This window comes from Panthera uncia, chromosome B1, assembly GCF_023721935.1.
Source record: "Panthera uncia isolate 11264 chromosome B1, Puncia_PCG_1.0, whole genome shotgun sequence".
NCBI classification, from domain to species: Eukaryota; Metazoa; Chordata; class Mammalia; order Carnivora; family Felidae; genus Panthera; species Panthera uncia.
This window is the reverse complement of record NC_064811.1, coordinates 6,520,497-6,545,278: the sequence shown is the minus strand read 5'-3', so window position 1 is coordinate 6,545,278 and position 24,782 is coordinate 6,520,497. Positions and strand designations below refer to the sequence as shown.

Below are 24,782 nucleotides of genomic sequence, written 5' to 3'. Positions count from 1 at the left end.
TAACAAAGAAAGTTAGAGGCTGTCCTCTGCTCTTGCCAAGGGGGTCTGTGTGAAGGTGACCAGTGTGTACAAAAGCCACTTCCCATACTCATGTGTTTCTCCTGTAGATACTCTGTACTGGGCAGGGTCTCTGCCCTCTAAGTGTGGTGTGAAATGCTGAGTCCTTGGCTCTGTGCAGGACCAAATGCCCAAGAGCACCGTGGAGGGCCACTTAGGATTCTTTGGCCTGAAGCAATGGAAGAAGATCAGATCCCCTGGGTCGGGAAGCCTCGTGCTATCCCCACTCCCCCCCCCCCCCCCCCCCCACCGGTGACTGAGGCACCTGTGGTCAGGCTTCATGGATTAGAACTTAGATTCTTGGGCCCAAGACCTATTGTTTAGTCATGGCTCTGTGATGGGATTGTGGCTTCAATGAACCACTTAACCTCTCTGTGCTGCAGTGAATATTTCTGTAACATGAGCGTGATCCTGGTCTGTACCTCAGAGGGCTATTGTGGAAATTCAGGGAGATAATCTACATAATGTGCTTCTCACCACAGTTCATGATAAAGACCACTCTTGTCTGTTGAATGCTTGCAGTGCACAGGGTCCTGTGCTGGGCACTTGATAAATCTATTAGCTCACGTAACCCTCCTGACAACCTGTGAAGAGGCATTAGTGTTATCCCCATTGTACAGACAGGAAGACTGAAGCATAAGCAGTCAGGTTGCCAAGGGCCACAGAGAACTGGGGATCGAGGCAGGATTCAAGGTCAGACGGCTATGGGATTTGGGATTTTGTAGGCACTGAGTTCATGAACTCCACTGTTGGCTAGGCTCAGCCCTCCCTGAGTAAAATGTCGCCCGAGCTCTACTCTGAATATTCCTGCCCTTCTCCTTCCCCGCTGCAAACACTGTTAGCATCCCAAGCTAGGGGTCACCCGCCCTGAGGTCAGTAATACCTGCTTTTCTCAGGAGGTAGAGACCAGAGCGCAGCCACCAGAGTGATGTCCTTAGGAAAGATTCTACACGTCCTTCCATTTACGATATCACGGATCCCAGGCTATACCAGAGACTTGGCTTGTCAGTAATACTAGAAATCCACTCCGTGCACTCACTGACAGCGTGACAGAAATGCCGGACTGTAGACGCAAGGAAGTGGAGGGTGTGCATCCCATTTGGGTGTGCAGACCCTTGCACAGTTCCTGGATGTCCTCAGAGCCACGTCCAAGTGCCATGGAATGGCTGCAGACCGCCCATGACCAGCCTCCAGTGTCTGTACTCCCGTGTCTCTAGCATCCCCTGGCCCTACATTCCCACTGCGGTTCTCGTTTCCCAGTGAATCCGGGTGGATCAGGCCTCTGCACAGTCGTAGGTGCTATTCCTACTCCAGATCTGCCCTTCCAGCTCCTCTCCTTCCGCCCTTCCGCAGGTCCAAGGATCTTACCCTGGAAGGTCGCCTCTCTTTAGATGCTAGGGGAAGGGCTTGGCTACTTCCTTCTCTGCACCTCCTGGCTGGCAGGCCTCCGTGTGGGCTTTTCTGTCTTCACATCTCGAACGTGCAGCAACAGCTCTGGCCTCTCTGGCTGCTGGGAGGCGAAATGAGACAATTGTGTGACAAACCCACGCCACGCCTGGCACATTAATAGGAGCTTAATTGGGTTAATTCCCCTGTCTTCCCACCGCACCTGCCCCCCCCACCACAAGCTTTCTGTGTTTGCTGTTACTGAGACAGCAGGTAAACTCGAAGGAAAAACAGAATCAACAACAACATACTCACACCAAAAAAGGCATAGCCAAAATTCTACTTATGTGTACATCATTTTTCTTTGTTCCTTGGTCTTTCAAAAAAATTGAGATATAACTCACCTACTGTAAAATCCACCCTTTTAAAGTGGTTTTTAGTGTGTTCACAAAGTTGCAAGGCCGTGGCTCTTTTCTAACCCAAAATATTGGAAGCCCATACCTGTGGGCAGTCCCTGACCATCCCAGCTCCCTCTGGCAGCCCTCCCTTCCCTCCCCCCCCCCCCCCCCCCGCCCCCCCCCCCCCCCCCCCCCCCGCCCTGCGCGCCCCCCCCCTTCCCGCCCCCCCCCCCCCCCCGTCCCCACTAGTCTGCCTTTTGCCCCACCCCCAACCCGGTCTTGTCTCTCACCCCGAGTTCTCACCAAACCCAGAGCTGACATTAGCCTGGAGGTTCCCTCAGGGCGGTGGTGACATCAGAGGAGTTTTGTGAACATAAATTGCTATTTTACACAGGGCAGTAGGATCGAAGGTCCCTTGAAGATCAGGACCTGGTCATAGTCCTTCTCCAGCCACTTGGCCTGCTCTGTGCTCCAGGGGTCCCTGCCTGCTGCACCCTCTTGTGATTCGGGGACTGAAAACTTACCGGGGCCTCTGGCCTCAAGGGCCTCTGTAGGGAGCCAGCCCTGGGAGAACACTAGAGGGGATTCTGTCCCCGAGGGTGCTTGGGACCCCAGGGACATGCTTCCAGTAGGACCTGACCTGAAGCCGGCTGAGCCTCCCTTGGCCCATCTTGCAAAGTCTCTTCAGGTGAACGTGCCTCCTTGCTGGTCTCCTTTCTCTTTCTAAGGAAATAAAGCATGTCAAGAATTTGGCATTGAGCATTTTGCTTTCTCCCCATCAGAACTGCCTCCCATTGGCATTCTCTTCCAGCAGAGGCATGGGGAGAGCTTCCTTGGTAAACTGGAGTTGAAAAACAAAGCGGCTCAGGAAGAAGCTGCCTTAATCACCTAGGAACAGCCGCTGCTGCGCTTCAGCGGCGTTAAGGCGACTGGCGCTGCTCCCAGTGGCCCAGATGCCCCTTGTGTAGCTCAGGCTGTAGGGCCCTGCTTGCTTTCCCTGGCCCCGGACCGGGAAGAATCCCTGCCAGCCCCACCACGCTCACCCGTGGGAATCAGGGAAGCTCCAGCCACTACCTTCCCCGTGTGTCCTGGGACAGGACCAGCCTGGGTGGGGTCTCTCCTGCCTGGGAGGCGTCTGGGGACTGGCATCAATGGAGACAGCAGTTTCTTCTGTGCATCTGCTGTGCACCAGGCCCCACAGCCCAAGTGCTATCCGATTGCGCACTCGGGACAAGCTGCAAGGTGGCCATGGCTGTCCCCGTCCCACAGGTGAAGAGACAGAGATTTCGAGGGGCCACGAGCATGGTTTCCAGGGCCACACGACCAGGAAGGAGTGGAGCCCGTTCAGGCTCACCATGATGCCCTCCCAGAATCCTGGCATTGGTCAGCTCTGATATCCCTGAGTGGTCTTGGTCCCCCTAAATCTCACAGGTCACCACCTCACAGGTGGTTCTGAGAATGGACCGACCTCGTGCGTGGACAATGCCAGACACGTGGGGCTGGTGCTAAACCAGCGTCCGTTCCCTCTCTCAGCCTTTGTTCGTGGGGATCCCACTGGTGCTGGAGGGTCTTCTGCACAGAGCTGACACCGCTTGGCCCAGGGGCCCACTCGCAGCTGGATGACTGAAGGCCACAGCCATTCATCGGCCTCCTCTTTCTCCCTTCAGGAGAGCACCTGGCCATACCTGTTTGGAGTGATCGCTGTCCCTGCCTTGGTCCAGCTGGTGACCCTGCCTTTTCTCCCCGAGAGCCCCCGCTACCTGCTCTTTGAGAAGCACGACCAGGCCGGAGCCGAGAAAGGTAGGGCACCCGTGGCCTTTCCTGCATAGCTCCAGCCTGTTCGTGGGGGTCAGCGCTGCAGGGCGCTCTGGGACCTGGGGCCATCCTTCTCTGCAGGCACTGTGCTGGGTGCCCCTGGACACCCTGTATTGATTCATCCTCCCGGCAGCCTGCAGCGGGGACACACATCACACAGGGAAGCTGGAAAACCCAAGACAGAGAAGGATAAGACCCAGGTCTGCTCGCTTCTGGGTGGTGTCTGTCTCCCCATTGGTCCCAACCTCAGAGACAGCCTGACTTCTTAGCGGTTTAGGTCTTTCTTGGCTCTCTCCTCACCCCTCCTCTCTTCTTCACTCCTGGGTTCTGCTGTCCTAACATTCCCAAGGAAAGGAAATACACAAGTGCAGAAGGAGCACCCGTGTCCCGCCAGCACGGGGCTGGGTGCCAGCAGCCTGCGAGGGAGACAGAGCGTGCTCACTCTACAGGAGAGAAACAGGACATCCACGATGGGGCTTGGGACTGGTCTTAGTTCGCTGTCCTTAAAGCTCCTGAACGGTGAGGTGCCGGGTCAGATGCAAAGCATTCAGAATCAGAGGCGTTCCCACAGTGCCCCGGAAAGGCAAAACCATTTTGCCCAGACACAGACGACGTAGAATGAACACCCCCGTCTTCTTGTAAAAGGAGACACTGACGGCACCCTCGTTAAGCAGGAGGGGCTGGGTGTACCAGGGCTGCCCTCCCGTCCCCAGCTCTGCCGCCTGACCTGGTCTTCTAACCTTCATCTGTGGAAGGAAACGATAGGAACGTCCCTCTGGGCTTGTCATAAGGGTGATGAAATTACATGATATATATAAGGTTTGCAGGAACATTTGCTGTCATTCTGAGAACTCGGTCCCTTTCCTTATCCGTACCCTGTCCTCTGATCTAAATTGCACTAGTGTCCACGTCCAAGAAAAAAATTGAGAATTACGTAGCCTTTACTTAATACAATTTGTGCAACCCTTTTTAAATCCACACAGCCTCAGTATTTTCTGAATTAACAAACGAGATATTAACAGTTGCCTCCACTTGCCTAGCAGTTTGTGGCTGGGATCCATTTTCTCATTTACAGCATTCCTGTAAAAACATGACATCAGGAAATATTATCATTACTTTCACTGTTTAGGCAAAGGAACTGAGGCTTACAGGGCTGAGGTGATCTGCCCAAGGCTGTGGTTCTTGGTTTTTGGTTTCTAGAGGCCTTTAAAAATACGATCGGGGGCGGGGGAGGGAGCACATGGGTGGTTTAGTCGGTTAAGCGTCTGACTCCTGGTTTTGGTTCAGGTCATGATCTCACGGTTCCGTGCATACGGTGGGGGTGGAACTTGAGGCCTGTCCCCCGTCAGGGGCCCCTGGCCCTCCCCATCCTACAGCCGTGAGCATCAGGAAAAGGACTGGAACCAGAGGAGACTTTACCTCCCACCCCACTCACGCTCAGAGGGGCATCAGGGGGTCGTGTTCCAGGGGACTTCCCATGGGGCCTGTGGGGAGACCAGCCATCCAGAAGTCAGGCTGCAGAGGAGGCGGCTGATTGTCAGATGGGGAAGGCTCTGGAGCGACACTAATGTGGCTGAGAAAGAGCCGGGGGATCCTAGTGCCAAAAGCAGCCAGGCTGGGGGTCGGTGGAAGGTGACGATTCCTCCAGTCCCATCCCTCCTGGCCTCGTCGGCAAGAACCCGCAGGAAATGCATCAATTACGTACGTTTGGAATGGGCAGTGAGTGTATGTGCAGACAGTGAAGACGGCTTAAAAGGTTTGCTTCACAGCACAGGAGGGGGGGAGGGAGGGAGGGAGGGAGAAGTCTAGTTATTAAGAAAAATGATAAATATTACATGTGTGCTTTATACAAAGAACAAAGACGCTGGCCTAGGTTGAAAGAGAATTTTGAAATTCGCATCTGTGCCAATAAAAGTGGGGTTTCACTCCAGACACTCAGCAAACAACAGGTATTTACTGTGCTGGCACTCTGCCAGGTGATGGGGAGAGCGGGGGACCCAAGACGGCATCCCAGCCCCCCAGGAGGCGAGGGGAAGGGTAAGAGAGATGGATGTCCCCATTGGTAGCTCATCTGTATTGAGAACTGTTATCATCCTGAGCACTTCGCATGTATTAGACCCTTAAAACCTCCCAACCGTGGAAAGCAGATCACATTATTACTCTCGTTTTAAAACAAAACAAACAAACCAAAAACCGAAGACGGGATAAGTTGACAAAGGACACGGAGCTTGCACATGGTGGCACTGATAGTCTGGCTCTGGAAGCCCTGAGCGCAAGTAAAGCACACTCCGTTGTGTTGCCTGGCTCGATGGGAGATGCGCCTTGTCTGGTCTGTTGGTAATTTGGGGGGAAGGGGTCCCGCAGCGGTCAGCTGCTGAGACAACACCACAGAGCAAACCGCCTTGAAGCTCGCCGGCTTAAGACAATGGCATTTATCGTCCCAGGTCTGCAGCGGGCCGTGAAGTTCTGTCCATCCCGACAGGGCCTGACCTTGCGGTTCCTCTTGCCTTAGCAGAAGTTGTCCGGCGTGGCTGGTGGTCAGCTGGCGGATCCAGGCCGGTCTCACCTCTGGGCCGCGTGCTCATCCTCCAGCAGGCCGGGCCCCGGGCGCATTCTCACCGAGAGCGCAGAGCCCAGAGAGGAGGTGGAAAACACGAGCGGCTTCTCGAGCTTCAAATCAGCTAAAATCCTTCTGGCCACCGTAACTCCCGTGGTCAAACCCACAGTCGGAGCGGGAGGGGGTAGCAGTTACAGAGCAAAGGACACACACGTCGGGAGGTCATGAACCGGGGCCATCGACGCAACCCATCCACACCACAGCAGCCCCCTTCCAGGCTTTCCTACCCCACCCCGCCCCCATCCCTAGCTCCAGCTGGGTCTCATTTATTGATGCCCCTCTTGTCAGTTGAGGAGAAGCCCCCAGAACCTAAAAGTAGGGGAGACCGCCCAAACTTGCACTGTGAGAAAGGGGGGATATTTAACTGATAGAAATGAAATGTTAGTACAGGCAATGTGATAGGGCAATGCTTCAGTCACTGGGGTCAGGAAAGTTGCATTGATCAGGACCCCTTGGGTTGTAAGAGCTAGACAATGCAGCCTGAGCAAAAAGGAACCCTTGAAGTCCTGGCTGTATGAGTGGTATTTGAGGTCCCCCCAAATTAACACCCCTCTTTCCGGCCCCAGTTTGACAGCAGACGAAAGATGGATAGAGGAGTGGGTAAAAATGCCGCCTTCCGTGTGGATAAAGACTCCTCGGTCAATTGGCATTAGGTCTGAGGGCCAGGAGAGCCTCATAAGGCAGTACTCATGAACTGAGCTAAGTACTCACTCATGGGCTCCCGGGCAGGTGTGCCCTGAAAAACCGAGAACACAGAAGAGAGAGTGTGTGTTCCTCCAGCCAGGCAGATCCTCAAATGAAAGAGAGGAGCTAAGCCATGCAGACCATCTCTCTCCCCAACTTACCAGTTAACCCACTGCGTTCCCATCTCCTGGGGAAGAGTGAGCGAGGGGTGGGCAGAGACAGAGTGAAGGACACAGTGATGAAATGCCCCTTCAGGAGGACAGTGGTGTCAGGAGTGAACAATAAGGGTTCTTCCTCGTGATAGGGGGTGAGGGACTGGGTTTCCTTCAGGCATGGTGGGATCCAGGAGCTAAGACCAAGCCGTGAAGGTACCATCTCCCTCTCGCTCAACAAATCCTAGACATTCTCAGGATTCATTGGCTTCCTTCTTAGACGAGCTTTCTCCACCTGGCATCAAGACAGTCCTGAGTGGCTCCGGCTTTATGACACTGAGTAGGAGAGAGATTCCTTTTCACATAGCACGCATCTCAACCGCTAAACGAAAGAACTCTAATTGGCCCTTCTTAGGTCCCATGGCCATCCTTGTACTGATTGCTCCCCTGGGCATTAGAATTCCTTGATTGGCCAGTCCAGGTTACTATCTAGTCTGGTGATTGGGGATGGAGGGCCATGAGGTTTGGCTGACATCTCTACTAGAATTACAGGGACCACGGGAGGAGAGCTTCAGGAAAAGGATATAGGCAAGAGAGGAAAGGTAGCAGATGCCCATCACCAGAAGGAGTGATACTTCTGGAAGCTCCCTTCCTGGCCGTGCTGCATCACCCCTCCCCTGTGGTCCATATTGGCCTTTGCTGCCAGAAGCCCAGTCAGGCATATAGACTCGGCAGAGAGCTCAGATAAGGAGAAAGCAATTCGCGTTGTTGTTGTTATTTTGTGGGTGGGATGGAGTGTGTTTCCATGGCATTTAGCAGCCAGTTCTGGGCTAGGACCCTGGCCTTAACAGAAAAGGAAGACTGTCCATTGTCACCTGCCATTGTAATTTTGGTTGGCATCATGATCAAGGGAAGTTTGTTTCTTTTGCTCTTTTCGGAGAGAAAGGTGTGTGTATGTCAGGACTCAGGTCCACCACCTTATGATAGAAACCCCAGATGACAGCGTCTTAGACAAATTGGAAGTTTATTTCTCTCTCACATCAGAAAGTGTTGAAGGTAGGCGGTCTACAGCTGTTATGATTCTCCATGGTATCAGGGACCTCATTCCTTTCATTGTCTCCATCTGCCATCCTCAGAAGGTTGCCTCATGGTCCAAAGTGGCTGCTCTCACACCTGCATTCTGGCCAGGGGAAGGAGGGTGAGAGGGAGGGATTATCACTTTCCTGTGTAGTTAAGAATTCTCCTTGGAGTCTCACATACTCTGTGTCTGTTTGGTCAGAATGTGATTGTCTGTCCTCTTCTAACTGCCAGGGAGCCTGGGAAGTGTAATTAATTAATTAATGTGCCCTGGCCACAAAGAGTCAGGGCTGCTCCTAAGGAAGGAGAGAAGGAATGAGAGAATCTGGCCCCTGGCGGGCTCTGCCCCAGTGTGGAACGGGAGCTCCTGAAGTCCTGTTGGCTGGGACTAGCTGAGCCAAGGCACTTTGGGCACTCTGAAGGCTGGTGGCTCCTTCAGGATGGCACCGTTGCAACAGCTATATGATGGTTAAAGGTGAGGCTGAGTGAGCTGTGGAAATAAGCTACCGGAACCCACTCTGTTAAGCCAAAGCCCCGAAATTAATGGGAACCGCCTTCATTTATTATTCCTGAAACCTCCATGGCAGCCCTGTGAGGACCGTCTACCACCTTCTGGTGCAATCAGCTGCCTCCCGTTAACGTTTCTAATGATGCCTAGTGCCTCGGGAATGTCACAGTGCCCCTTATCTATAGTATGTCTCAGTGACCTGAGCTGGACTGAGGGGCTGTTCCACAGTCCAGAGATGGCCAGAAACATGCAGGAGGCAAGGTCACATGCCCAGAGAATGGAAGTGAGGCCCCATGGTGGCCTTTGTCGAAGACTGCTGATTTCACTCTTCTGTGCTAGGGGTGAAGTACCCTACCTTGGTTACAACGGGTCTAGTTTTTATTAAGGCAAGAAGAAAGTATATCTAAATGAATTCATGTCAGAGGTGAGTGGAAAACACAAAATTTCCCCAAACCATTGCGACAACTGCCTTCCAGAGGAGCACGGATTTCCTGGGTGGCCAGGTCTGAGGTCCAGGCTATGGGGTCTGCACGGACCCTCTGCACGGAGGCAGAGCTAGCTGAAAGCCCAGAGCAGCCACAGCCTGCAGGTCTCAGGCTCTGCCCTAAAGGACTCACCATGATGTGAGAATCCCCTGTTCCTCCTGAGGTTCTAGTGCCCTCCCCAGACCCCTCCCAACTCATGGCCCAGGATGGTGGCCATCCTCTCTGCTACCAGCCTGTCCAGTTCCATGTAAAGAAGAGATGACACTGAGAGGCTCTTGAGGGGAAGAAAAAGCAGCCTTATTTGGGGTAAAAGATTCAGACCGGAGGGGAGAAGCCACAGCAAGGAGATGTAAGAATAGAACACACTACTTACAGAAGTGGGGAGTTCTCATTTCTAGACCTGTTGAGCGCTGGGTGGGACTGGGAAGAGCCAATGGAAACTGCCAGGAGGACAGGCTCCGTCAGGTCCCAGCGCCCTGCCCACCAACCTTCTCTCGGCCTTGGTTTCCTAGTCCGGGTCCTGTTTTAGGGCGAGGTCGACAAGTTCAAGTAGGATGGGGTATGGGGGGGTGGATGCCTGGTTAGCTCAGTTGGTTAAGCAACCAAGGTCATGATATCACAGTTCATGGGATCGAGCCCCACTTTGGGCTCTGTGTTGACAGGGAGGAGCCTGCTTGGGATTCTCTCTCTCTCTCCCTCTCTCCTCTCCCCTCCCCTGTTCACATGAGTGTGCACGCGCATGCACCCATGCTGTCTCTCAAAATAAGTAAGTACACGTTAAAAAAAGAAGAATGGCGTGTGTGGGAGGAGGGCTTTGTCAACTGTAAAGTGTTGTGCCCATAAAAGGGGATCGTATGCTTCTGCCCTTCTGTGTCACCTTGCCTTCAAAGAAAGGGATTCTGTGGCTAAAGCGAGTGAAATTTTTTGCTCTGGGAATAAAAGAATTTGTTTAACGTTGCGGGAGGAAAATCACTCCCATCTCCATCCCTCTTACAAATCAACTGTCATTTATACCAGAGCTTTGTCTGTCATTCGTGACATTTCTGTCTTGTTTACATGGGGACCATCATGGGGATTCATATACTAGGCTGCTTTTATGCACACCGCCCCTCTTGTGTCCTGAGCATGTCTCCTCATGACCGTTTTTGTGTTGTCACGTGTGGTTGGCAGAATAACGGCCCCCACGTGGGACCACATCCTGATCCTCAGACCCTGTGAGTGGCAGTGCACATGGCACCGGGGACCGTGCTGATGTGATTAACATAAGGATCTTGAGGTGGGGCCGGTTTTCCCGGGTTGTCTGGACGAACCCAGGAGCGTCACAAGGCTCCATGTAAGTGAAAGGGGAGGAAGGACGGGGTCGGAGAAGGAGACGTGGCCGTGGAAGCGGGGGTCAGAGGTAGAGGGAGACCGAGGGCGTCCTGCAGGTGCACCTCTTGGGGCTGGAAATGGCCAGCAGGCCGGTTTCTCCCCTGGAGCCTCCAGAAGGGTCACAGCGCTGTGACACCTTGGTGTTAGCCCCACGGGACCCATTCTGGACTTCTGGCCTCCAAAACTGTCACATAAAAACTTTGTGCTGTCGCAAGCCCCTAGTTTGTGGTGATTTATTACGGGAGCAAAGCAAACTCATACATCAGGTTAAGTGAGGAAAATCAGTTAAGACTGAAACACTACTTTATCTCAATTTTAAAGATAGTTAAACATTTGTTTTTACTTGACTCTCTAAATGGCTGGGCATTCTGATTGTTTCTCTTTTTCTTTACAATTAGTGGTTGTGCAAAAGGTCTTTGTGCATGAAGCTTTCAAGGGTTTTTCTTTCCCACACCATTCTGTTGATGTAAACTGTCAAGTGCTTCCGACCTGCCCTCCTTGGCCCCTGCGAGTCTTTCAGACGCCACAGGCCTCCAGGAGGGACACATTCAGAGGCTGAGGGCTTGGCCTGCGGCCCGATGGCTAGAGACAGAAATGGGGTTCAAACCCAGTTTGCCTCACTCCGAACCCAGGGTCGTTAAAGTGCTGTGTGCTGCCTTGTGTGTGTGTGTGTGTGTGTGTGTGTGTGTGTTTGTAATTGTGACACGTGGCATTTGCATACACACAAGTATATCAGCAAAACATAGTTGACCCCTTGGTTTCTGTACTTACGGCCCAGAAAATTTCTTCCGCAGTACCGTGATTCCCTATATCTGAGCCAGGGTTCAACTCCACATTTGCATCTATTACATCACAGAAGGGTTAAGTAATTGCGTATCTGCATTCGAAACCTAAAAATTCTATCTCCCAACTTGATTCCCTTGTTTTAGCAATTATAAAACGATTATAGCATTATGAAGTCACCCTTAGGACCTAGTGCTCAGTGGGGCGAAATAGAGCATACAAAACATCCACGTGACCATGAAAGTGTGGAAATAACAGAAACGAGCAGGACAGCACGGGAGGAAGGCAGGCAGTGAGATCACTGATCTGTGACGGCTGTGCCTTGTGCTGGCTGGGCTCTTGGTGAGGGAGGACCGTCTGTGTCCCTGCGGCCTCCTGCCCACCAGATGCATCTGCCGGAAACGAAGCCACGTGCCTGGGAAGGGAGCCCTGGCCCTGCTCTTACCGGGGGACTCCTGACACGCCGGGTCCCCCGGAGATGACTGGAGAGGGGGGCGGGGCAGTTGGAGTGCCCTGTGCCCACACTTGCCAGCTGGCAAGATGGTGCCACCTCCTGAACTTGGTAGAGGGACTTGGCAGGAGGGGGAGGAAACACGGTCCCTCTGAGGTCTCATCCCCGCCCCTGGCAGCACAGTCACCTGCTGTTGGAGGATCGGGCCCTCCTCCATTGGTGCTGTTTTCACGGTTATAGTGTGAGACGGGATGAGCCACCTCTGAGCGCCTCCCCCCATTGCCCCTGGAGTAACAGTCTCTCGGGGCTCCCTTTTCCCTGGCCGGAGAGCCTGCTCGTGGGCTGGGCGGTCCGGCAAAGGACCAGGCGCCTTCCTACAAAATGCCCAAGGGCCAAAAGGAGCAGGAAAACACAGCTCAGAAACCGCCACCGGAGCTCCCAGAGCACACAGGCCCATCCGGAAGTTGCCCACACGCTTCCTTCCAGAGTGTGACTGAGCCCTTTAAGTTCAGAGAATTGCCGAGGGTTCCGGCCAGGCGGGGGATGCTTTCCGTATCGTGTCTGTGGTTGCTGCTGATCTGGGCAGCCCTGAGTCTGCTGGGGGGCTCCGTGCCCCGAGAGCCGGAGGAATTGCCTGCGGCCCCAGTTTTCCGGCACAGGGAAGGTTCCGGCACAGGGAAGGTCCACCTCTTGAAGGTATCTTGGAAATCCTGAGCATTTCTGGGCTCTGAACTGTCGTGGGCACCAGCCTCCTTGCATGCTGCTCTGGCTCGCGTCGTAAAAACCCCAACTTGAACTTTGGCCCCTACTTTGCTTTCCTCAAACACCATAACAGCAGGCACACACCCTGCGTCACTGGAGCATTTCAGGGCTGTATCGAAGGTTTCGGAAAGGGCCCCAGGAACGAGGCTCTACCACTCAGCACCCTCCGCTTCCCCTCTCACCGCTACCCACTGTCCCCTCTGCCTCCCAGGTGGACCTGGGACTCCTATTCCTCTCCCACTAGCGTCCCTTCCCTTCCAAAGCTGGAATTAAACCGCACGCACGTTCAGCAGACACCTTCCACTTAAGAGGTTTGTTAAGATACTTCTCTCAGCCAAGTCACTTCTTGCCCTCAGACACTTTGGTGTCAGCCGTTAACGCGCTTTCCTTCCTCCGCGTACCTGGCAATCTCGCCGCTGCTGTTCTGACGCGCCCTGGCTGTCTGGGGGCCCCCGGGGACCACGGTGCCACGCTGTGGGCCCAGGGCGGATGGAGAGTCTGCTGGGCTGGGCGCTGCCTCTGCTTCCCCGCTCGGTAGCCGCGAGCCCAGGCGAGCTGTCCATCGTCTCGGACACAGACTCGGCTCTCCCCTCTGTGAAATGGGAGGAACACGGTGCCCATCTCCAGGGCCCAGAAGGACGCTCAGATGAGATCACGGACGTGACAGTGCTTTGTGACGTGCAAAAACGTGCAGCCGCATCGGGTGCAGTGGTTGTAATCACGTGGCTGAAATTGGCCAGTTGACAAACATTCATGGTGTATCAAGTAGGTCCTGGTGGAGAGGGTGAAGGAAACAACCTCCCGTAGGGGCCACGAACACCCTGGACCCCGCCAAGGCCTTGGGGTCCCACAGAGCCACTGGGCGTCACCAAGGTCCTCCGGCTATTTGTGACACTGGGCCTGCCTCGGAGGCCGGGGATGCTGCTCATGGGAAAGCTCATCTTCCTTTCGTGCAGCTTACGCCTGCAGGAGGCTCACTGCTTCCCCACGGGGCTCGGGCGGCGGCGTCCGAGTCTCTGACCGTGTCTCTCCGGGTTCTCCGAGGAGCGGATACCGAGTGGACTAAGTGGTGGGGCTTTTATTGGAGTTCGTGCCTGTGTAAGGAGCGTGGAGGCAGCTGATGGACCGTGATGCTCGTCGGACCCCCAGTGGGGAAGGGAGGGACTGGGCCGGCAGCGTCAGCCCCAGAGGAGCCCTGGGTCCCTAGAGCAAGGGTGCCTTAGTTTCCCTGCTGTGCTCTGCCATCGTCTGGGAGCAGTCCCGGAACAGTATGGCCTGGACACGCAGGCCGTTCCGTGCGACGGTTTGCAGAGCGAAGCGCTGTGGCCCCTGTGTGTTCGCCGCCTGCGGTCGGGGGTCTGTGGGCACGTTCTCCTGGCCACCGCCCTCCTAGAGGCCACTAGAACAGTGCACTCAACTAAGGAGTGAGGTGGAGGGACACCTTCCGTGAGGTCCCCAGCAGGGACGGGATGGCCCTGTGTTAGTCAGGGTTCTGCAGAGAGACAGAACCAGCAGAGTGTATGTCTGTGTAAACATAAAATATATGTACACATACACATACAGAGAGAGAGAGACTTATTTCACGGAATTGGCTCATATGATTGTGGCCATCAGCAAGTCCAAATCTGCAGGGCGGCCTGGCAGGCTGGAGCCCCAGGGAAGAGTGGGTCTGAGGCCATCTGGTGGCAGAGCTCCCTCTTCCTCCGTGGAGCTAGGTCTTTTCTCTTCAGGCCTTCGACTGATTGGATGAGGCCCACTCACATTATGGGGAATAATCTGCTTTGCTCAGAGTCTACTGATGTAAATGTTACTCTCGTCTAAAAACTATCTTCACCACAACGTCTAGACCACAAACACCACATGTGGTGTTTGACCAAATATAGTTGACTGTAAAAAAATGTGGGGGCTGGGCTGCTGACCCCCTGCATGGTTGAAAAGCCGTGTATGACTTTCGATTCCTCAAAAACTTAACTACTAATAACCAACTGTTGACCAGAAGCCTTGCCGATAACAGGAATAGTTAATTGACACATATTTGGGGTGTTATATATATATTATATGTTGTATTTTTACCAGGAAGTAAGCTAGAGAAAAGAAAATTGTAAGGATGAGAAAATGCAAATGTATACTGTATTTATTTAAAAATGCACGTCTAAGTGGACCCATGCAGTTCAAGGATCAGCTGTGTCTGGGTGCCGTGGCCCAGACGTGCTGGCACATAACCTTAGCCATCACGGTCCCACGCCATCCCTTACTAGCCTAGTCATCTCCGGTACTGGCCACACTGTGGCATCACTGCCTCTTTCTGGCGCTCTCCCTTCCCATACAGTGAGCCTCTCCAGGGCAGGGAGTGTGTCTCCTTAAGTGCCATGTCCCCTGCATCCAGAACAGACTGTTGTTGGCTATGGATTGAATAGACAAGAAAAGAAATCAAGGCCTCGAAAGTGTGCTCTGATCTGTTGAAGACCATTCACCTGTGAAAGGTCATTAACAGTACTGAATTTCCCAGAATTCCTGGGCAGGGTGAAGACAGCTGGGCCTGTCCTTTTTCCACAGATGAGCAACTCAACCCAGAGAGGTTTGGGAACTAACTCGCTTGACAGCCTAGCCTGACCATTTATGGAGCTGGAGCTCAAAAACCAGGACCCTGACTCCCAGAAGAGTTCCCTCCCATCTGGCCTCTCACAAGGTCCTCTATGAGAAGGATGGAGATGAGGTTTTGGAAGAACAGCCCCACCTCCTAGGAGGAGGCAGCATGAAATATTTGCCCCCTCTCAGGACTCACTGATTGAGATCCTGCCGCTCTAATGAGTAGAGGGGGATCCATGGGTGTATCTGGGGAGTGGAACACATCCCAGAACAGCTCCCCAAATATCCCGTAACTCATTCTTCACAGACTGGGCATTTAATGAAATGACAAGGATGCCCATTTAATGTTTTATGAGCTGAGGAGCTCCCTACAGGGGAGAGTGGAAGGGAGACTCTTGAGCCCCAAACTCGGGGCCCCGAGACTCATCAGCTTTGACTGGATTGTCTGCAGGGGAGATCCCGCTGGCAGAAAATGCTCAACAGCACACGTCCGGAACAACATGTGCACCACCGGAGTGTTCCTGCCAGTTCTTTCCCAGGCATCTGTCTTGGCGAGCCCTTTCAGATGGCAGATACTGAGAGAGACCACAGAATCCACTGTTCCACACTGGCCAGGGTCAGGAGCCCTGGTCCTGTCACACCACCTCTCTGTGGCTTCTCTGCCCATGTAATCAGAACCGGGCGAGATGCTTTGTTCAGGCTAGTCCAGCACCGGCTTCTGAGGTCAGAACATGGCATGTTGGGACAGAAGTAGTTTCGGTCCCAGGGCTCCTGAAAGCAAGTGCCAGGGTCTGCTACCCACAGGCACACACAACAGGGTGGTCACAAGGGTCCTTGCTGGAGTGGCTGCCTTTCATCTGAGGGATAGTAAGATGACACAGAACGATGAATACGAACTGGGTTCAAAATTGTCTCTACCATTTGAGTTCCTAGCATGTGCTAGTGTGGGAGGCAGAACAATATCCCCTCTGAAGGATGTCCTCATCCTAGTTCCCAGAACCTGTGGATGTCATAGGTTACAGGACAAAGGAATTGAGATCACAGATGGAATTAAGGTTGCTAACCAACTGACTTTTGAGATGGGGCGATTAGCCTGGATTATCCAAGCGGGCCCACGTAAACACCAGGATTCTTGTCCTGGAAGAGGAAGGCAGGAGAGAGAGAGAGAGCCAGAGAGAGAGAGAGAGAGCCAGACAGGGCAGCAGCACGAGAAGGGTTTGGCCCGAGGTTGCTGGCTTTGCAGATGAAGGAAGGGGCCACAAGCCAAGGAATGCCAGCCGACGATGGAATCTGGAAAAGGCAAGGATATACACCCTCCCCTAGAGCCTCCAGAAGGAACAGCCCTCGCAACACCTTGATGTTAGCGCACTGAGACCCACTGCAGATTCTGACTTCCAGAACCGCGAGAGGATACATCCACGTTGTCTGAAGTCACCACGTTTGTGGCGATTTGTTACAGCAGCGCCAGGAAGCTAACAGAGGTTAAGTATGCTGCACGCACTGCTTTAACCCTCATCAAAAACCGCCTGCGGTGTTCCTGCTCCTTTTTCACAGATGAGGACACAAAGATGCAGAGGGATGTCGAGGTCACAGAGCTAACGCCCTGGTCGGTGTTCCACTGGGGAAGTCAGGAAGAGCCCTTCAGAGAAGTACTGAATGCAGGGGGGTGTGGGGCAGGGGAAGCAGGAGGAGTCAGGCAGGGTCCCCCCGCCTCACCTCACCGACACTGTAGCCAGCACGTCGTGGCTGCCAAGAGGATGCTGGAGCTGCCGGCGCGAGTGTGGCCGGTGTCGTGGCCACAGAGGATGTGGGGACCTCAGTCTCCGAGGCAGGAGCCACCAGAAGTCATGGTGCTGGGGGCTGGACCAGGGGCGGGAGAGACTCTTTCTTCCTCCTCCCTTAGGACCCACGTCAGCGCCGCTCACGGGTGGGCGCACCGGGAATCAGCTCCGTGGGAGCCCAGGGAGTGTGGTCTGCAGGCCACACAGGGGGCAGACTCTGACGCAAATAGGAAATGGTGGGATGCCCCAGGCAGCGCTCCCCTCGGCCCTTGGCGCGGGCTCCTTCCGCCAGAAGGCCCCTTCCCCAGACGTCTGCACACCGGTGCCCCCCAACACCCCGTGTGGGTCTCTGCTGAAGGGGCGTCTCCCCCAGAACAGCTTCCCCAATTACGGTAACTCGGTCGGCGTTCTCTCCGCTTCACTGTCACTCACCCCGGTTGATTTTCTTCTTAGTGCTGAGTACCGGACATTGTGCGTTCATATGCTAATTTGTTTGGTAGGTTTCCTCCGGGAGCTCCCTGAGGGCGGAGACTTTTCCTGTTAGCTCCGGGCTGAAGCCCCAGTGTGGAGAGCAGGGCCTGGCACGCAGTAGGTGCCCCCTGAGCAGTTGTTCAGCCAGAGCGCCCCTAGCACCAACGGGTGTGCTCCGGCCGCTCCTTCCAGCCCTGTGCTCCGCGGCAGTCAGAGGCTCACTGGCCCCGGAAACGCGGAGCAGATTCGACCCGAGGACAAGGCTAAGAGGGAGAGACCAGACTGAGGCAGCCTTATTCCACGGGCCGGTGGTTCTGCCGGGGAGATGTGTCAGATCATTACTCTGGACCTTCTGATGCTTATGCCTGGGAAGTTTCTACCTCTGCACCCGAGAGGTCTTCCTGCGGGCAAGGACTTTGAAGTCCACGCAAAGCATAGATATAAAGTCCCAGCGCCTGGGTGGCTCTGTCGGTTAAGCGTCTGACTCTTGAATTGGGCTCAGGTTGTGATCTCACAGTCCGTGGGTCCGACCGCCAAGCTGGGCTCTGTGCGGACAGTGCAGATGCTGCTTGGGACTCTCAGCTTCTCCCTCTCTCTGCCCCTCCTGCACGCGTGCTGTCTCTCAAAATAAATAAATAAAAACAAAATTAAAGCCCCATTCCATGTCTTCCTTGCAGCCCCTCCCCAGGTGGCGGAAGGCATGCAGGTGGGGATGTTTGGATGTGTCCTCAGACGGAAGGAACCGGAGAAGGCGTTTCTACAAAGTGCTCAGTAAAGGCATAGGCTCTTCATGCTTTGAAGGCTCCAGTTCACAGCGGGTCTAGTCAGATGCGGAGACCGTCTGAACAGTGTCCAACAACAAACTATCTGAAGGCTGCCCTTTCTCTAAAATCAAATCTCAAGCACTAGTAATGACATTAGGGCGTGGCGACCTATCTTTTGGAATATAGTAGGGGCTCAATAAATGTGTGTTGGCTACATAAATAAATGATGCCAACTTAAGACACAGGCAGAGGACTGGGTGCCTGGGTGGCTCAGTCGGTTGAGCATCTGACTTTGGCTCAGGTCATGATCTCGTGGCTCAGTTTGTGAGTTCAGGTCCCACATCAGGCTTGCTACTGTCAGCATAGAGCTTGCTTTGGGTCCTCTGTCCTCCCTCCCATCCCTCCCTGCTTGCACTCTCTGTCTCTCAAAAGTAAATAAACTTCTTTTTTATAGACACAGGCAGAAGGCATCCTAAATCTATGCAGTGTTGTGAGAGAAGGGAGGACAAATGGACTTGTCACGTGCTAAGGGCCTGGGGCACGCGGGCATGTGCCAGTGGCCTACCTCTCACAGCGTTCTCCAACTCTGAGAGATTATGTTCTTACCCCCACATTCCAGTTGAGAAAATAGAGGCTGGGAAGGTTGGGATGACCTGCCAGAAGCCACTCAGTTGGTAAGTAGTGGGGCCAGTTCTTGAACTCAAGCTTGTCTGAGACCAAAGTCTGGATGTTTGTCCATAAAACCACAGAATCTGGGAAACACATGATGTGACCCAAAAGCATGAGGATGTTTGGCTCCAGTGGAATGTGACTGGAGGGGAGTAGCTGAGCTCAGCTTAGACAAGGAGGCCTCCTGTAGCCTTCAGAAATTAGAAATGAGGTCATGCCAGTGCAGTGCCTTCATTGTGCTGAGGTGGAACTGAGACCGGATCGGTGAGTCTCGTCTGAAGCCACCGGGCAAGTCAGGGCTTGGGCTGGGACAGAGCCCTTTCTCCTGCCCGTGATCCACCGTGCTTGTCATCGCCCCCTCCTGTCCCCCAAAGGACCAGGAGGGGAGCTTTGGGCCAAGTTTGGGGGAGGACCAGCCCACCCAAACCCTATCAGCTTCATGATGCTGTCACACATTTGATGGTGGCCCCGTTGGGGTCTAACCTGCCGGTCAACCGTGGTTGTCTGCACCCAGCCCCTGCCATCAGCCTTCCGTTCCCGTGTCCGTGGTTTGTTGGAGGAAGAGTGGCAGTAACTTTTATAATCCTTCTCTCTGGCATGTGGGAGAGCACCGCAAAGCTGAGAGGGAGTCTGGCCACAGGGTCCTTTTCATAGGGATGGAGATACTGGAGGGTGAAGGTCCACCCCGCCAGGCCACACCTTCCAGGCCTCTTGTTTTCTCTTTTTCATTAAGTATTAGTGACTTCATCTTCTGCCTTACAGAAATCAAGGGAAAGCTGAGACAGCTGACAAAGCACATAGGCGCTGTGTGTGTGTGTGGGGGGGGGGGGGGGAGCGTGTGTGTTATAGATTGACCTCAGGGCCCTGGAAGGAGAAGGAAGAGCCCCTGCCAGATTCATCAGATATACCAGGTGGTGGCACACGGTGCAGGTTAGGAGCTCAGCTTTTCTGAGCCAGGTGGATCGGGCTCACAGCCCTGCATAGCTGTTCTCTAGCTCTGTGCAGCCTTTCGTTTGGTTCCCCTGTCTGAGGCACTAGTCTTATTGGATTGTTTTGAATTCTTAAGCGATTTGGTCCACATGAAGGGCTTAGAACAGTGCCTGGAAATTGACTCTGTCATGGGAAGCATCCTGTCGTTAGTCTCTGAGCGTCCTGGAAGCCAGGGCAAGAAAGGAACCGGTTTCTCCACAGACTCTTTCTTTATGACAAGCATATCAGTTCCTCAGGAGAGAGAGAGTTGAGTTACACACGACTGTGAAAACCGCTTATTACAAGAGACCCTCCAGAGGGAGTCTTGGGACACGTAATCGAGTCTTAAACTAAAGTCAAAGCAGTTGCAAAAAATACTTTTCAACGATTTTTCTTTTCTCTTTTAGTTTCAATTTTTTATTTACATTTTAGTTAGTTAACATTTCTCTGATTTTCCTCGTGTGGACCCTCAGTAGGAGCTGAAAGCATGAGCCTGAAGTGCAGCTCGGGAGAGGCCATCGTAAAGGAGTCTGAGTTGTGGGTCATCTCCTGGAGTCACTGTTCATTCCGTGCGCACGTATTTATGGAGTTTTTGTTGTGTGCCAGGCACAGTGCTAAACCCCGGGGGATAGAGTATGGAGCCAAACCAGACAGGGCCCCCGAGTCCTGAAGCAAGCAGTCAGCGAGGGGGTCAGACGGGAACCAGGTTCACGTGACAACGAGTGTGAGATGGCCCCGTATCAGGAGCTACGAAGGAAAGGGCACAGAGCTCCATGGGGCTGGTGGGGGGACACCAGGACAGCTTCCTGGAAAAGGTGGCAGTTGTGCTGGGGTGGAAGGATGAGTTGACATAAGGGGGTGAAGGGACAGGGCAGGAATCCACCCACATGGTGGAGAGTTGATCAAAAACCCATGAATACATACGGCTTCTTAGGGAAGACACTGACCAGGGAGGATGCCTGTTTTTGTTGTTGCCGTTGGCTCGTTTTTGTTTTTGTTCTTATTTTTAATGAATACTTCCACTGTTTCTACCTGGGAAATCTGCTACTAACAGCTGTTGTCCATCAAGGATAATCCCTGGCTTATCACCCAACAGACACATGTCGGTCGATTGATTCTCACGAGTACCCTCTGAAACAGAGTAGCCTTCTAGGCACGTTGGCTAGTCTTGCTGGTGTTGGCGCTGTTCACTCTAATTCATTGCAGAAGACAACTGAGGTTTTAGCTGCCAAGTGACTCCCCAAGTCATGTGGGGGGACATCTGTTGTGCCCCAGCTCTCTCTCACCCCGGCGTGAACCCTGGGCCACCTTGCCATTTTGCCCATTTGAGGACCACAGCTTGTTGAAGATCAGTCGGCTGTACCACCGCGGGCTTGTTTCTGGTCTCTGTCTTCTGTTCCACTGGTCTACGTGTCTGTCTTTTTTATGCCCCTATCATACTGTTGGACGTACTGTAGCTTTGCAGTGTATGTTGAGATCAGGAAGCATGATGCATCCTGCTTTGTTCTTCTTTCTCAGGGTTGTTTTGGCCATTCCTGGTCTCCGGTGGTTTATTAATTTTTCTATTTCTGCAAAATATGCCATTGAGATTTTAATAGGATGGCATTGAATCTGTAGGTAATATGGTCATTTTAACAATATTAAATCTTCCAATCCATGAACATAGGATGTCTTTCCATTTCTTTGTGTCTCCTTTAATTTTTTTTCATCAGTGTTTTATAATTTTCAGCGTATAAGTGTTTCTCCTCCTTAGTCAACCTTATTCCTAAGTATTTTCTTCTTTTTGATGCAATTGTAAAGGAGATGATTTTTTGAATTTCCTCTTTGGGTAATTTTTTGTTAGTGTGTAGAAATGCAACTGATTTTTGCCTGTTGCTTTTGTGTCCTACAACTTGACTGAATCCATTTGTTTAGTTCTAGCAGATTTTTTGGTGAAGTCTTTATACAGTCGTGTAGTCTGCAAGCAAGGATAATTTTACTTCTTCCTTTCTAATTTGGATGCCTTTTCTTTCTTTTTCTCACCTAGTCGCTCTGGCTAGGATTTCTGAATAGAAGTGATGAGAGTGGCTATCCTTGCCTTCTTCCTGACCTTAGAGAAAAGGCTTTCAGTCTCCCACCATTGAACATGATGTTGGCTGTGGACTGTAGTGTCTTCTGGATGCTAGATAACTGGAAAACTGGTCATCTCTATGCAAAAGAATGAAGTTGGACCCTTAGCTAACACCATACACAAAAATCAACTCAAAATAAATTGTAGACTTAAATGTAAGTCCTGAAACCATAAAACTGCTAGAAGAAAACAGGGAGAAAGCTTCAGAATATTGGTTTTGGCAGTGATTTCTTGGATGTGATGAAAGCAGAGACAGCAAAAAGGGATAGGAGAACTGTGTCAGATTACAATGCATCTTCACAGCAAAGGAAGTAATCAACAGGGGCAAAGGTAACCTATGGAATGGTAGAAAATATTAGCAAAACGTATATCTAATAAGGGATTAATATCCAAAAAATATAAGGAACTTCTGCAATTCAATAGCCAAATATCTAATAACCTTATTTAAAACTGGGCAAAGAACCTGGATAGATATTTCTCCAAAGAAGACATACACTTTACCAATGGGTACATGGAAAAAAATTCAGCATCACTAATCATCAGGGAAATGCAAATCAAAACCACAGTGAGATATCACTTCACACTGACAGGATGGCTATTATCAGAAATGCAAAGGCAAGTGTTGGCGAGGATGTAGAGAAATTGGAACCCTTGCACACTGTTGGTGGGAATCCAAAATGGTGCAGCCACTCTGGAAAACAGTATGGTGGTTCTCTAGAAATGAGAAACGGATATCATATGTGACCCAGCAGTCCCATGTCTGGACATTTATCCCAAAGCATTGAAATCAGGATCTCACAGAGATATCAGCACTCTTAAATGTTCATTGCAGGATTTAAGTATTTACTATTCACAGTAACCAAGATGTAGAAATCACCTAAATGTCCATTGATAGATGAATGGTTGAAGAAGATGTGTTATACACACACAATGGAATATTATTCGGCTTTAAAAAAGAAGGAAATCCTGCAACGTGTCACAATATGGATGAATCTGGAAGACCTCACGCTGCCTGAAATAAGCCAGTCAGAGAAGGAGAAGTGCCGTCAGACCTCAATTAACTCTGAAATAGTCAATTCATGGATCCCAACAGCGGAATAGTGGTTGCCAGGGGCTGGGAGGGAGGGGGAAATGGGGAGCTGCCATCAGTGGGTGTAAAGTTTATGCAAGATGAGTAAGTTCAAGAGATCTGCTGTGTAGCATGGTGCCTGTCCTCAGCAATACCGTGTTGTGCACTTAAAATGTGTTCAGTGCCAGACCTCCTGTCCAGTGACCTTACCACAGTAGAAGAGTCTTTTTAACTTTGCAATGATAAATTATTCATTCACTAATGGAAAAAAAAACCATAAGGCACAGCTATGGAGGTCACTCCTGACAATACGAATGCAACCGCTAACTTCATTACGTGCGAAAGCAATCATCGCAAAGGCAGAATTCCAGCAGACATCTACAGAGCGCTCTTGGGAAAGAGGACCTTGCATTTGCCCAATGGCACAACTACCCTCTCGGGCAAGGGATGTGTGATAGGAGATCCGCTCTCTGAATCAGCCCCTGAGTCATGCTTGCGTCAGCCCCTCGGGCACGAAGCACCACGAGACTGGAGATGGCAGCTCGGCTGCGTGACTTGGGCACATCACTCACCCCTCTGAGCCTCAGTTTCCCCACCTGTTAAAAGGCAGCAAGCACACTGACCTCGCAGGGGTTTGTGTGGCTCCTGCAGGCCCCGCATCCAGCACCATCCACCTGGAGTTGAGTGAGCTGTGTTCTGTCTCCCACTGGAGAACTCCTTCTGGGCAGAATCTTCGCTCAACACAGGAAACGTTTGCATCCCCTGGCATGTAGCAAGCTCTGAAAAGCTGCAGGTTAATTGAAATGAACTGAATTTGGTTATTTTAGCTTCTCTCAGCTCCGTGGTTTCTTTTCATCATTCTCTGAGGTGCGTGCAAAGAAAGATTGGGTTGGAACACTGCCTCCCTCACTTTCTACCTGGGATCATTTCCTAATTCCTCTGAGGCTCAGAGAAGGGAACGCTAGGTTATCTCGCTGAGGCCTGTAAGACACCTAGTCCAATGTCTGGCACGTTGTGGATGCACAATGTCAGCCTCCTTTCCCCTGCTTGGTCTCTTGATGCCCCCCTTGAATGAAGATGAGTCTGTAACTGGTACAAAATCTGATTACATAATGGCTCCCTCTCCCAGCCTAGAAATTGACCATGCCACCCAGAGGGTTTTCTCTCCAGTTGGGAAATGCAAACTCTCATTCCTTTTTCAAGTTCTTTGGAATTAGTGATCAGAACGTGACCAGAAATACGAATGAGGTGTGAGCTTTGGGAAGCCTTTACTTTCAAGCGCAAGGGCGAGGATGGAAGCCTGAGCAGATCAGATGACCCAAGTAGATCAGATGAACTATTTAAGTGACTTGGAGATTCAAGGGAACAGACCCCTCCGGGAGGGTTATTTTCCATAAGCAAATGTCTTTTTGAAATGGGCTCACTGACTGTGAGTTTCCAAGGTCATTTCCCCTCTCTGCAAGGACAGCTAGTTAAAACTAGAAGTTTCTGACGCATCCGCTCCCCGCTCCCAAGATGCCATGGCTTCATTCTCCCCAGTCTTCCATGGGACCTGCACCCTTCTCGGGTTCTCCACTTGCTTGGGAGACCTCGTCCTTCTTCCTGTGCAATGCCGGGATCCCTCCCACAACATCTCTGACAGGTGGTCATCACGCCTCTCCTTGCACACCTCCAGGGATGGGGGGCTCACTGCTTGTGAACCGCCCAATCTGCCCTTGGCCACATCAGTCAGACATTCTTCCTTGTGGTGAGCTGACACCTGACACAGCACGGCTGCTGCCATTGGTCCTTGTTCTGACCTCAGGGCCAAGGAG

General features: G+C 52.3%; 1 protein-coding gene across 3 annotated transcripts in view; it reads left to right on the top strand.

The window, feature by feature from the left end:
* The window catches only part of SLC2A9 (solute carrier family 2 member 9), a 255,542-nt gene that overhangs the window by 134,617 nt on the left and 96,143 nt on the right, over positions 1 to 24,782 (top strand). For all 3 annotated transcript variants that reach the window (XM_049630307.1, XM_049630310.1, XM_049630309.1), the window contains one exon: positions 3,509 to 3,641. In XM_049630307.1, coding sequence (XP_049486264.1) covers positions 3,509 to 3,641 — 133 coding nt within the window. The remainder of the gene's footprint in view (positions 1 to 3,508; positions 3,642 to 24,782) is intronic.